Genomic DNA, 15,336 nt, shown 5'->3' with positions numbered 1-15,336 from the left:
ATATTTATGTCTTGTTGTTGTTTAAACTTAAAGGGTAAAGTCAAACAGAACTGCCTTATTAAATAAAAAATAATCTTTTGTAAATTCAAGTCAAGTCCAGGATTTACATTCATGTTCTCTCAATTTCTTGGAAGTTGAGCTATTAAAACAGTATCAATCTGATTTTGTGTTTGTTTTGTTTGCACTGAATCTCTGCTCATTACATTAATCATTTTACTAGTGTATTTCATTGTTTGCTGACTTTGCTCCTCTTCAGTTAACACTGACCTGACTTCACTGACTCGCCTCATTAGTCATTAGTCAGATTAAGTTGAAGTCGCACACACCAGCCGCACACACCAATTATAAAGGATAAAGTGCGGCCAGCCCCCCCCCCCCCCCCCCCCCCTGCTATTCATTTCAATGGAAGTTGCTCAGTGGCGTTTTGAAGCACCCGGAAGAATGCTCTACTTCCGCATTTGACCACCAACGGAAGTGCAAACAAGCGCTCAATGTTAAACCCCATGCAGCGGCGCGGGTTTCCTCGTGCTAAATGCATGGGCCCGCCTGCAGTTCCAGCTCTGACCACTACCACAGCACCTCAAAGGCCCTTAAAAGTAGGCTCCAGACTTCCCAAAACAAACTTGTCAGGCTCCTACTTGGCCTCACCCCCCGAACCCACCTCACCCCTGCCCACTTTGACAGGCTGGAATGGCTTAGGGTCGAAGACAGAGTACAGCATCTTGCAATGGGTCTGGTCCACAAGATTCGATACACCACCAAGATATGCATGTACCTGTCCAAATACTTCCTTAATGTTAAAGAAGTCCACACCCACAACAGCAGAGGGAGTGCAACAAACCATGTGCAACCCAGATTCGGCACAAACAAGGGACTAAATTATTTTCTTTTACCTTTTTACCTCCCTTATGATGAATTCCCGTTCTGCTCTTTGGCTTTATATAAGTGTATACTTGGGGCACGGTGGCTCAGTTGGTAGTGCTGTCGCACTGGGTTCGATTCCCGCTCGGGATGCTGTGGGTGCTGGCGTACTTAAGTACGGTACTTAAATGTACTTAGTTACCACTCAAGCCTCTACACTATTCATCATTCTACCACAGGTCGTTTCGAGGAAGCAATCTGATTGGTTGAAACAGCCTTCTAGCCGTGGGTTAAACCAGCACTGTTCACCACCTAGCCCTGGGCCTAATCACATTTAATAAATCACTCCGCACCAGAGTGCGCATCTGATTAGAGTAGGCTACCCATATCAACAGCTGCGTGCCTGCGTCACTCGTAGCCTAGTCCTACTAGAGGGAAATTCAAACAGCCGAACGAAAATAGCCAATCTACAAGTTCACAACGCGTCGCCAGTGCTCGCCACCGCGACGAGTTGTAAGCTTGTACATCAGTTATTTGGGCAACGCGACACGGTCGTACGACGACGCATAATTATCTTGAATTCCTGATTCCTCCCCCTGGCCGGCTTGGACAGCTCAGCTGTGTTGATTAGACGGAGCCTCAGAGCGCAGCTACTTTGAATCAACGGGGACTATTATGTCTATCTCAGTGACATTTGTGGTCGTAGTGACTACATATGTCATTAAAAAAATATATTTTTTCAGCGATTTTCTTAGTTTTAAGGGTAACTGTTGTAGAATTGCAATATTTGAAAACACAAAATACACTTCAGTGATGCTTGCGGAACTCGACTTCGTCTCGTTCCTGACCGCATCACTGTCGTGGCAATAATCACGTTAACCCACACCCTCTCGTGTAATATTGCTTAATTCATTTATTGACAGATCACGTTGCCTGTCCTCCAACCAAGGCTAAACAAAAACAGCTTTTGAATGATATAGCAGATGCCAGTCAAACAGACAGGCAGGCCCGGCCGCTGCCACTGCCCAGTCTCTGCTGTGTGTGTGTGTGTGTGTGTGTTACTCTGAAAATGAATATGCCCAAGGCAGCTTCCTGATTACTTTCTCATTATAATGGCAGAGCGTTTTTCATGGCGGTGGGCTATACGGTTGGCCATGAAACAGCAAAGTGAGCATAGCACTAGTGTGGATATAATGCTTGCAACCTGCTGCAAGCCTCGCTTCACATCAATGGTTCTCACAGTTGTCCGATTAGGTTGCACACAGTCATTATCCTTAACTCCATGGAATTGACTGGCACAACAGGTGCGATGGCACCACTACAAAGGCAATTAGATCAATGCTTGTTCAAGTGTCAGATAGAATTCAGACCAGTTGTACTAATATACGAATAGTATAATTTAACACCAGGAGACTATGGATTCGTCATTACCTCCTGCAAAGACGTTACATTACTAAACAGCCCAACGGTGACAATAAATAGGCACACAATAGTCACGAAAACATGATCTTTTGCTTCTATACATGTTTTAAGTGCAATATGGGCTTGTGCAATAACAGGAAGTACGGTTGTGTGTGTGTGTGTGTGTGTGTGTGTGTGTGTGTGTGTGTACTAGTTTTATAGATTTTTTGCTTTTACTGATTTGATGCACTGATCGGTTGGCACTTTTAATTTAGTTATACACATTGCAATGACAATAAACATCTATTCTATTCTATTAGAATACTGTTTAATATTACTGCGTTATGAAGATAGTGATTTCAAGTCAACCTTTTTTTGAGGGGCGCTAGCCGCTCATAAACAGCTTTTTGTCATAAATCGTGTCACATTTGCCATTGACGATGAAAGGATAATTCACGTCAGATGTGTCTGAGCAAATCGGCTAACCGGCTATGTATATAATTCTCGTTAATATTATTTGCGTCGGTATAACATGACCGAGAAGTGGTATAGTGTGGTGTAATGCCCCACATTTACCTGAGACGTGAAAGAACTAGGCCATGTGGAGGAGGTCGGCGAAGATGATAAGAGCACCCCTCACTTCACACGGGTGTGATTTTTGAGTGGTGCAACCACTCCTAGACAGCTATGTGGCTGTGTACGAGCACGGAAATCCACACACGGTAACTCTGTCATTGCTCAACCATTTCGGATTCATTTTGGAGTCAGTTCCTGACCCCCCCAGGGTCAGGAACTTCCGGGGACCCCCACACGGAGTTGCACCACCCAACTGGGCATTTGTTTCCCCTGCATCCTCCTCACTGCAGACACTGCAGAGCTGCACAGAAAGCCTGTCTATATATTTTGGAACTCCTGCTAATGATGCTCGCTCATATATTCAGGTGCGTACCCACCTGTTGGTGCCATCAGTCCTGCAGCTGACAGGCAAGCGGGTGGGCAACGTGAAACAGCTACAAACAGAAGGTGGGCAACGTGAAACAGCTACAAACAGAAGGTGGGCAACGTGAAACAGCTACAAACAGCAGGTGAGTGATGTCTAGCGTATGTCAGCCCCGTCCAGCTCTACGCACACACACACCGCAACACTGATTAGCATGGTTTAAAGTATAGCCTTATCGCACGTGTGCCACGTGGAAGCCCGCAGATGTTTTTCACCAGGGTTACAGTACGTTTTAACAGCGGGCGACAGCCTGGTGTATTTTCCGGAAGTGCATTATTTGTCTATGGGACGCGGCAACTACTGGCGATAGCAGGCGAAGAGGTGATAGTCGAAAAGTGGGCAGAGGAACGTCGTTCAAAAACATGAAAATATTTGGACGACATCGTCCGACGATAGCCAATCAAATTAATGTGGTCCTTTGTTTAGCCTCCACGCAGAACGGTGATATGTTTACATTACATACGGTAATGACAGCAGGAACGCCCACTAGGAGATTTTTATCGCCCAGAGTCGCCGCTGTTCGCCCGCTGTTAAAACATAGGGTGAGCTACAGGATTAGCGATGCTAACTCAACCCACCTTCACCCATTAGAACCACGAAAGGATCTGTGTCAAGATATTCTTGGGGCTTTTTGCCATTATTGATAGATTGGTGGTCTTTCACATGAAAAGTTGTTGAGCACCCACGTCCCACGTTGTTCCCTAAAACTGTTGAATCAGGTCCTTAGTAATGGGTTAAGAGGGAAAATGCATGCACGCACTCACACGCACGCACGCACAGCAAAAGTAAGAATGCTGGACTAAGCGGTAGCTGTTCTATTATCCCATTAGGTCAGTTGCTCCAGTTCTATGTTTTAAACATGACTGCCACACTTAGGATGTAAATTGACTGTGAAGGGGCAGTGGTTTGAACAGGGTGAAGGGGAAGGGTGATGTGTATTAGCATTAGTTAATGAACATTATACAACAGGTCGTTTCGAGGAAGCAATCTGATTGGTTGAAACGGCTTCTAGCCGTGGATCAAACCAGCGCCATTCACCACCTAATCAAAACAAATAATTCAGCTGCTCTGTTTTACCAGAGAGCTAGCAAACTCGGTGGCTAGGCTAGCTAGTTTCTTGGGACATTTGTGATCGTAGTGACTACATCTGTCATTAATTTTTTTTTTTTTTTCAGCAATTTTCTTAGTTTTAAGGGTAACTGTTGTATAATTGCAATATTACACTTCAGTTATGCTTGCGGAACTCGACTTCGTCTCGTTCCTTACCTTCCTCACGTTAAACCACACCCTCTCGTGTAATATTGCTTAATTCACTAACTTCAACAAACCCTGGTCCCGACTCCCTATCACTGTGTTTTTCTCTCCCTCTCCTCTTTGTGGATGAGATTAAGATTAAAGTTAAAGCTTTTTCCCGTTTTGTATCATCTTCGTCTTGTGTTCTTTCAATTTGCTTAGTCTGTTATTATATTTATTATGTATTTTATTTTTATTATTTTGAGGGGAGGGGTCAACTCTTATATTGCTTCCCATCTGTTTCACCCGCTCCTCTTTAAAAAAGAAAGCAGTGTAGGCAGAAACGCTCATGGTCTGGATCATGCTGAAGAAGCAGGAATTAATTATAATCAGGCAGCGAAGAGCCATTCCATTTAGTCCTGCATCTGGGTGTCGCTCGCTCGCTCGCACGCACGCACGCATCTGCACTGACAGTATTGTCCCATGCACGCACACAATAGCACATAATACCACATGTAATTTTTGGAACCGCTCCAGGAGAACATGAAGACAAATCATCGTACTTACCTATCGGCGATAGTTCAGGCACGCTGCCGATGTACGGTCCTTCCAGGAACTTGGGCTCGCTGTCGTTGATGTCCTGGACCTTGATGACGAACTCGGACTCGGGTTCCAGCGGGTCGTCAGAGAGCCGGTCTCGGGCCTGCGCGCGCAGAGTGTAGAAGGCCTTCTCCTCGCGGTCCAGCCGCTCCGTGGCGTGGATGTCTCCCGTCAGCTCGTCGATGATGAAGATGGTGCCCGCTCCCTCCCCGGAGACGGTGTACTTGATGTTCCCCTCGCCCTCATCCGAGTCTGTGTGGATCTGACAATGGATGCAAATGTTATTTAAAACTTTGCTTTTCTTTGTTTGTTTTGTTTTCAATGCAAAAAATTACATGACATTACTTTATCTGGCTTCAGCTTATTAAAGTAATTATTTTGTATTTCCTGGAGGGATTCTTCAAAAGGTTGAAATCCATCATAACAGCACTGGCCCATATCAATGGAGTGAAACAGGCGTACGACTCAGCGTGCTCTCCTCCACCTCCATTTTCTCATCTATTTCCCAGCAGCCAATGCAGCTTAAGGTCCATTCTCAACTCCCCCTGGGCCAGCCATCATCACACTGCCATGAAGAAAAGGGGAAAAAGACAGCAGTTCCTATGATGATTTACACCGTCTTCACACGGCATGTCCTTCACAGGATACTTACTGTATGATGCCCAAATTAGGAGATCAAAGTCATTTCAGAGATTGTTAAAGGTGGGGAAGTGTAGGCGCCGAGGTTGAAAAGTGAACTTAAAGAGCCCATATAAATCAGAGCTTCTCCCCTAATGTGATTAGAAGACATTCTGGAAGCTGCGACGAGAGCAGCCCCAACCTCCCCTTTGGGTCTTTACAAAGCTCATGGGGTCTGCAGGCACTCTCTCTCTCTCTCTCTCTCTCTCTCTCTCGGTCTCTCTCTCTCTTCCTCTCTCTCTCATTCTTTCCTGTCTCACACACATTCACTCCTCTGTTCATCTTTCACTCTCATTTATCTTTATTCCCAATCACCTCCCCCCCCCCCTCTCTCTCTCTCGCACACGCACGCACATGCACACACACACACACACACGCACGCACACACACACACACACACACACACACACACACACACACACACACACACACACACACACACACACACACACACACACACACACACACACACACACACACACACACACACACACACACACACACACACACACGGTAGAGATCACCCCAGCCTTCCTGGTGAATATATAAAGGCTTAATTAAATACAGGCTTCTATCACCCTCACGGGGGGTTTCATTAAGTATTTGTGGTAAAACCGCAGAATAATGCAAGCACGTGCCTCCATCCATATTGCTTCGCTCCTCCTTTTGCCCCAACCTTTTTTTATTGGCCTTTCTTTGCCTTTTCTCTCCATTCCGAAGTCAAATAAATGAACAGAGAAAGTATACACTTTTGGCGCCATAAATATTTCAGTGATAATGAAATAAGCTTGAGTTTCTAGAGCTGAGAAATAGAGAGAGAGAGAGAAAGAGAGAGAGGGAGAGAAAGTTATCCAATGAAAGTGTGACTGGAGATGTATCACTGTTTACGTACTGGTTCAGGTTCAGGTTTATTTGTCATGTGTATAGATACAGAGTATAAATACAATGAAAATTATTTTGCTCAGAGCACTCTCAGTCTTACACACACAGGACATAAACAAACATCTATAGTGCAAGAAAAAGAAGTGCAAGAAAGTGAAGTGACAAAACAGTGCAATACAGTTCAAGGTCAGCTGTTCAGCAGCCTGACTGCCTGGGGGTAGAAACTGTTACTGAGACGGGTGGTGCGAGATTTGATGCTCTGGTAGCGTTTTTTGGAAGGGAGTGGTTTGAACAGGGTATTTGCGGGATGGCTGGTGTCTTTAATGATGTTGTGGGCTTTTTTCATACAACGAGTGGTGTAGATCTTGTGTAGACTGGGTAATTCTGTGCTGCCAATGGTTTTAGCTGCTGTTAATTAACGGTCCTCTGCAAACTGTTACAAGCAGTCCTGAGCGGTTATGTTACCGTACCACACTGTGATACAGCCAGTTAAGACACTTTCAATTATACAGCGATAAAAGTTCACTAGTCCTTTACTCGTTGTTGAGTGACCATGTGAATGTGTCTGTGATGTGTATGCCCAGGAATTTAAAGTTATCAACTATGTCGACAGATGACCCTTTGATGGAAATGGGGGTGTGGATACCTTTGGACTTCCTAAAGTCTACAGTGATTTCTTTGGTCTTATTGGTGTTAAGTGAGAGGTTGTTGTTATCGCACCATAGAGTTAGATCCTCTATCTCCCTCCTATAGGCCCTCTCATCACCGTCGGTTATTAGTCCGATCACTGTGGTATCATCCGCAAATTTAATTATGCTGTTATTCCCACATCTGGCGACACAATCAAACGTAAACAAACTGTACAACAGAGGACTGAGGCAGCAGACTTAGGGCGCACCAGTTCTGGTGAGAATTGTGGATGAGCATCTCTCTCCTATATGCGTACACACTGGGGCCTGCCTGTCAGAAAATCAAATAGCCAATTACAGATGGAGTTTCAACACTAATTTAGATGGTACAAGAGTGTTGAATGCGGAACTATAGTCTATGAACAGTAGCCTGACATAAGAGCTTTTCTTTTCAAGATGTACCAGGGAAGTGTGTAGGCCTACTGTATCTTTCTGGCTCACTGTCTTTGATTCTCAATATAAAAACATGAAATTACTTTCATGTCTATTTAAATCACATTAATTCCATTAAACATGCCCACACAAACAAAAATACTACATTGAAGAATTGTGTGGCGCACACACACTCACACACACTAACACACAGTGTGTGTGTGTGTGTGTGTGTGTGTGTGTGTGTGTGTGTGAGAGTGTGTGTGTGTGTGTGTGTGTGTGTTGATGATTCTGTTGTGTGATGAATGCTTCTGTTTCTCTCCCCTCAGAAACTTTTCCGCAAGTACCCACTTGATGTCTCTGCCTGCCTGCACGCACGGCTCCTCTCCTTTTCTCTCATGCGCACCTCTCCGAGTCTCCGCTGCCACAATCAATCTATATATTAATTTGAAACCCGTTACATCGATGCGCCCTTACCTATACACGTGTAGCCTATAATGTTTCCCCCTCTAGGCCTATATAAAAATGACAACATGACAAAATGACAATCTCGTATTTCGGCGGACTCTGATCAATGCGCCTGGCTCTGGCGTGGTATTTTATTGGCTCAAAACAAAGTCCGACAGTGTTGTAAATTAGGCTATACTTCAACCCAGACCCAGTGCCCACCTCTAAATGTTGTCTGTGTTTGTTGTGTCAGAGAAAGACGCTCAACTTGAGAAATGATGTCAAATCCGGTCGCTTTTTTTCTTCCTTTATTTTGTCCCAAAAATACTTTTTATATAATCCGTTAATCAAAGACCAAATAATTTGCAGACAGCTGGCGTTAATTACCTCGCGCTGCGCATGGGTATAGGCTATTCACTAGAACGCTCTCAAGTCACCGTCAATAACTTGTGGGTTTGGTAAACTGAAAATTAAAATTAAAAGTTGAGTTGTCCTGTTGAGTTGAAATGGTGCCCGCTGCCTTGAATTAGTTGGAATGTAACATTTAGAAGACAATGGCAAGTCGTCGGCGGGTGGAAGAGGTGTGAAGATCATTAGAATAGATGGGGGAGAGAGTGGCCAATGAAATGGAATGAAACACGGTCACCCTGACCGTTCAGCCGTCAGAGTAGTAGGTGAATTGAGTTCAAACAGAACCATTAGTTACATGTAAATGTAAGGTCAGCATTGTGTAAAATGTAAGGTGCTGTAACCAAACATTAAAAGTCCATAGACTTGGCTGCCACGTGTCGTCCAACACCGACCGAAAATTGAACGAACGGCGGCTGCTCAGACCATCTCTGCGTCGCTTCACGTCTCCAGTAAAAGTTGAACTAACACACAATGTAAAGACTGTCACTACAGTCTTGAATATAACTCTCCAGTACCAGGAGGTGGAAATATCACAGCATTTAGCAGAGCCAAGCTCCAAAGCAGAGATGTTAGACAAGGGCCGTTTCTTAAATACCAGAACGCAAAAAAATGACCAAAATAGGGATCGCTAAATTCATTGATATTATGAATTGACCTTTTTTCTCTTCCCGTGGGGGTTTTGCTGAAATTTCACATAATCTTCTTTATGAAGTATAGTAGTATATGGCATGGGACCAGCCTGAACTTGGATGCATTAGATATGGCCTTTCTCAGACTTGGAAAGGGTTGTGTTTGAAAGCTAATTTTATGTTTTGAATAGCAGCAATCAAAACACAGCCTACTACAAAGCCAAGAAAATTGCCAAAATTGGACACTGCGTGCAGAGGTGGGAGTCTTAATGGGAGCCGGAATAGTTGTGCGCACGCATGCATTAACACACGTCTGCAAACACACAGCCTCTGCCTCTGTATTAACCTGTTCTCAAGTGTCTCAGTCTCTATAACTATAACAAAAAATGCTTCACTTCATGGGTTGTTAGGAAGACGACTAACAAGCCTTGCTTTTATGATCTGTTTTAAAGGTATATTCAGTGATTTCACTTAATTCAAATATCACTTATTTTTTTGTTTTGTTGTGATAATCCTCTCTACTATAGAGTGTGCTGACCATATAAGGAGTTCCTCCCTGTCCCCAGTTAACCCATGGGGGTCAAAAAACCTTAGGTTTAGTTTTTGGTTCTGTATCCTGATTGGATGAAAGCTTGGGTCCCAAGGCAAAAACGAAACCTAAGGTTTTTTGAGTGAAATCACTTACTCTACCTTTAACATTAAAAGAAAGAGATACGATATTGGACATACTAGCAGCACATTATACAATGTTTGGTTAATTTGGTACTTCAGCCCCAAACATGCCATGACTATTTTAAATTAAAACTTATAGCAGACACATGTAGAACTATCGGTTCTACATGTATCCCATTTAACCCATTTAGACCTGAGGCAGATTCTAAAGACGCCTTCTAAATCCTGACCAAAAGTTTTCTGGAAAACTTTATTCAAAAAATGCACAGTTTGCTGCTATATACTGTACACATGAATAGCAACTCCAAAAGGGGTTCCCGGATTTAAAGGTACCGGACAGAAAGTCTTATTAGCTAAAAGCTACTTGATGATAGGAAAAGAAACAAGAAGAGAAGAGAAGAGAAGAGAGGAGAGGAGAGGAGAAGAGAAGAGAAGAGAAGAGAAGAGAAGAGAAGAGAAGAGAAGAGAAGAGAAGAGAAGAGAAGAGAAGAGAAGAGAAGAGAAGAGAAGAGAAGAGAAGAGAAGAGAAGAGAAGAGAAGAATGATACTGTTTATTTCATATGGATTCAGCAGAATGCAGTTTACACTGAATCTGTGGGTTTACAGGGTCTCAGAGTGAAGGCAAATTGGCCGTCTTATAAGTTAAGTCTGTGTAATCAGGAGTATCTCTGCCACATTTCACTGCTGTGCTTGTCAAGCTCTCTGATCTTAACTGCCAACGGTGCTAACGAGGTGACTGTATCAGAGACACGACAGGTGCAGAGATGGAAGGGAACGGGCACGTTGAACTCGGGAGACTGAGATGTAAAAGGCAAGAAAGTGGCAGTGAAGCGAGAGCACAAGACAAAAGAGGAGAGATTACGAGAAAGAATACGGGGCATGGCGATTGGCACAAAGGAGAAAATGTGGAACCTCAGACAGAAAGAACAGGCTGGTCCGTCCATATGAGGAAGGCAGAGAGAGAGAGAGAGAGAGAGAGAGCAGGAGCCAGGCAAGAAACATCAAGAGGTAATAACACTAACAATACCGTTATTTGAAAGATAACAAATCAGAGCAACCTAAATTCCGCTCTCATCTTTCCAGGAGATGTGGATCGGGGAAAGCCCTTCATGCCCAACGGCCGTGCACTTTCCCTTCATCCGTTCTAAAGCCACTTTGTACCTCTTTGATAATGTGACCGAGATTTGACTAATTATAGCTTGGATCATTACGGCGAGGAGAATTACTGAAGAAGGCTTGCGTGCGCTCACGTGTTTGTGTGTGTGTGTGTGTGTGTGTGTGTGTGTGTGTGTGTGTGAGACGCATGCACATGCACACGGAAACAGATTTGCCATCAAAGACTGCGATATCATCACACCCAGTAACTGAAGAAAAATATGTCTCTAATCTCTATATGTTCAGCGAACACTGATGTCCATGCCCATTCCTAATTGCAAGATTCACACTCGTCCATTGCTATTTATACAGGACATTTTAGTTGGCAAAGGCAAAAGCCAGTTGGACATCTCTGTTTGACTTTCAAATATGTATATATTCTAATTCAAACAGACGTGTTTAAATGCTTGTATGGCTGCAATATACGTATATATAAGAAATGTACCTTCATCGAGGTATGAGGTACAGTATATACATATACATAATGACAGACAGCATATCGAGGTAAATACACTCCAACCAACCAACTGCCAGTCCTTGCTGGAATCGCCCCCGCAGAGGTCAGGCGAGAAGCAGCCACACTGGCCCTTGCTCGGAAGGCTCAGCTGAGCGAAGCCCACCTCCTCCACAAGGTCGTCACAGAGACACCACAGCGCATGCGTCTCAAGTCCCGGCGGCCCTTTGCCACACAGGCCCAGGAACTGCTCCGTACAACACCAGCCGACACCTCCAAGGCTCCCTGGGTGAAGGCAAGATGGAGGGACCAGTGGAAGGCAGCAGAACCATCCAGGCTTCACCACTACATCGAGGATCCCACAGATGTTCCTGGCCAGCACCTCCCCCGCAAGGAGTGGACAACCCTCAACCGCCTGAGGACGGGTGTGGGACGCTTTGGTGCAGAAGTGGGGTCTCACAGACAGTGCCCACTGCGAAAGTGGGGACCCATTACAGACTGTTGAACATGTGCTGACCAGCTGCCCTATATACCGGCCACCAAATGGCGACCGTGGGCTAATTGACCTAGACAATGACACACTGGACTGGCTTGCTGCAACGGAAGGTCTAAGGACATACGACAGAAGAAGAAGAGGTAAATACATATCATGTGTATTTGCCAATAAGAGCAATCCCATCGGCAAAGCACCGTGGAGTGGAGATGGAAGTCTAATCAAGTTGAGCACAGCTCAAAGAGCAGACAGTTCTCATGGACAGGTCACACAGACAGTTCTCATGGACAGGTCACACAGACAGTTCTCATGGACAGTTCACACAGACAGTTCTCATGGACAGGTCACACAGACAGGTCACACAGACAGTTCTCATGGACAGGTCACACAGACAGTTCTCATGGACAGGTCACACAGACAGGTCACACAGACAGTTCTCATGGACAGGTCACACAGACAGGTATGCATGGACCCAAGAAAGACCTACGGTATATTGCTGCACAGACCACAGACCATCTGCCTAGACAGATGTCTGCCTATGGTCTGCTTACCATCCATGTGGACATCCATAGCCAACCCAGTCTCACCCAAACGCGGATTGACATCCATACATACACTACTAGAAAACCCCCAATCCGTACATATTACACAGAAATCCTCCCCATTTTAACCGCCCTATAGACAGAGGGGTGCCGTCTGAAGCGGAATTGAGCAATGAGAGACACCACAGAGTGAGCTAAAGCGAGCAAGCTGCCGTGGCGAACGTTGTGACGTTCGATTGAGCCGACTCAGCCCCGTTAACCAGGCTATATCCACCCAAATACAGCCTGAAGCTTCTGAACTGGGCTACACTGAGAAACGCATCTCATAGGACCCAATGTCATACAGTATTAACCACAGTATGTGTCAAGGTTTTCTTACTTGAGGTAGGAAAAAAAAGCAATAACCTACAGAGGATTGACAGAAAGGAAAGACAGGGAAATGGTTCTTTCTTTTTTTTTCTTCTATTCAGACAAAGATGAAATAAGGACGTCAAGCCAGAACAAGTCAATACTGGCTGGAGGGCTATACAGGCCAATACATAAAGCACAACAAACCTTCAACCCCTTCAATACATACCGGTAGACTGCCTGCTGTGACACAGACAAGACACACTTTAACATTTTCCCTAACCTTAACCTATAGTCCTCCTGCAACTCAAGAACAGCTTCTTGAAAAGTGAGCTTTAAAGGAGCATTTCACCTCTGGAAGAAACTACAGTCACTCAATGTTAATAGTATTCACAGTAGATAACAGTAGCACAATTTGAAATTTGAACTCTATATGGTCAGAAAAATAATCAAGTCTGCGTGTTTTGACTAGGGGACTGGATTGCTGGATTACTACAATGACCATATTGCTTTGGTCATGGTGTCTGTGCAGGTTTGTCCGACTGAGACGATGTAGTCCAGGAAGGAAGTGAGATCAATGCCTGACGAGTCATCATACATTTGAAATACTAAAATATCTTAAACACATAAAAACCAAGGAAAGTGTTTCTTGTGTCCCCAAATATCATTAAAATAAGATCTGGTTGCAAAAGGGGTGAAGTGGCCCTTTTATCTCTGACGACGTGACTGGGAACGACATCGCCGTATCTCAGCAAAATGACATTCCCATACATTTCATAATGCCTATATACCTCTCTCTGCATTTGTCACGGAGCACATTAGGGAAGTAGACAGGGGGGGAAAGTGAGAGTCGTGGGAGCAGTTCGGTCCAACAGGATTCATTATCCAAATGTACTGAACGTACTGAAACGAGTGAGCGTTTACTGGGAAATCATATTCTATTAGCAGAGTAATGGTGGCCGTAGTGTGAGACAGACAGGCTTGGCAACGTTGCCCAGTTGGAGTGAAATAATAAACACGGTGAAAAAAAAAAAAAAACGCTTGTTGTAAATGGACAGAGATTGTCGGAGGCGTGACGCATGCATTTCATACTTGTGTGTGATTGTGTGTGCACTCTCTCTCTCTCTCTCTCTCTCTCCCTCTCTCACACTGTATTAATATTCTTGGCCCGTGCCCTGGTACCTTGGAGAACAATAACTCTGGGTAATTATATTAATAAAAGCATTTATGTCCGTCCCCCCCCTTCCCCCTGCTGTGTTGCACGGTAAGAATATGCCTACGGTCATTAGTAATATTGCCATCACCTGGGTGCGTCAGTCGTATAACTTTCTCGACGTTCAACAACACAGCCATGCAAAATAACATTGACAGCTCTGTTGTGGCGAAAGCTAGACCTGCTAGATCTGTCTGTCTGTCTGTCTGTATGCTTGTCTCACAGCGTCTCTGTATGTATATGCACCTCACTGTCTCCCCCTCAGGCCGCAGTCACATCTATCAGACAAGCGTCTTATGGTTGTCTGATGAAAAGCATCAGACAAGACAGCTCCCAATGCATTTCTAATGGGAGTCACGTGGTTTCATCAGACAAACGTGTTTCATGGGGGGGGGGGGGGCAAGACACAAGACACAAAACATTTTGTAGGCGACAAGCTGAAGAACAGGGCGGCACCTCAGACAAGACAAAAAGGGTTGGGTTTACCCGCCAACCAATAGGAGAGAAGGTCCGTTTGTTACGCTGCACTGGGCGGTCTTTTCACACTCTGAGTCTGTTGTTTTTTTTCTGCATAGTGCAGACACGGAAGAGGAAAGAGCCTATGCACTTTCGTTACGAAAATGATTTTATTGTTAAGTAAAGTAGTTTGGTCTGTTCCAGTAAGCAATTCAACAGGAAAATATAATCCCTGCCCGTCGTGGCCGAACAGAAAATTAAAACAAACGTTATAATTCAAGGTGCATGCATTTTATCATTCACTCCTAACCTAGCTCTGGTCTATATAGCCTAATGCTTATATAATTCAGGTGTCGCGTCGACTCCGTTCAGATCTCTCGTTCCACCTCGTATCAGTTTGTTATTCCACCCGACCCATAATCAATAGTTATCCGTCTGACTGCACGGACCAACGATATAAAAGGACATCAGTGCTTTACACAGAGGATGCGACATTATAAATGAAGGCCTACTTCAAACCATTCCATATGATTTGGTTGTTAAAATAAAATAAAACTGTTAATATGAATGAACATGTTTTCCGTTCGCATGGGCAGTGCGCATTGGACTGGATATTATGAAACAGTCGTAGCCATGACTTATATTTCTGAAAATGCAACTGCTCCCAAACTATCATTTTGGGCATGAAATGTTGAAGGATAAATGTAGATGTGATAATGATGTGCCGTGTTGGCTATGCCCAATGGGCCTACTGTACATTAGGCCTACTTCAGATTATGGTTCAAATATGATTCCCCACC

At 44.4% G+C, this 15,336-nt stretch overlaps 1 protein-coding gene across 1 annotated transcript in view; it reads right to left on the bottom strand.

Moving 5' to 3' along the window:
• Window positions 1–15,336, bottom strand: part of LOC308332278 (cadherin-22-like) — a gene marked incomplete at both ends in the record, with an annotated part of 126,104 nt that overhangs the window by 101,103 nt on the left and 9,665 nt on the right. The window contains one exon of the mRNA XM_080788081.1: window positions 5,063–5,357. Coding sequence (XP_080644207.1) covers window positions 5,063–5,357 — 295 coding nt within the window. The remainder of the gene's footprint in view (window positions 1–5,062; window positions 5,358–15,336) is intronic.

The sequence above is a fragment of the Protomyctophum bolini genome, assembly GCF_963924005.1.
Source record: "Protomyctophum bolini genome assembly, chromosome: 2".
Taxonomy (NCBI): Eukaryota; Metazoa; Chordata; class Actinopteri; order Myctophiformes; family Myctophidae; genus Protomyctophum; species Protomyctophum bolini.
Note: the sequence above shows the minus strand (reverse complement) of the source record. Positions and strands in the feature narration are given on the sequence as shown.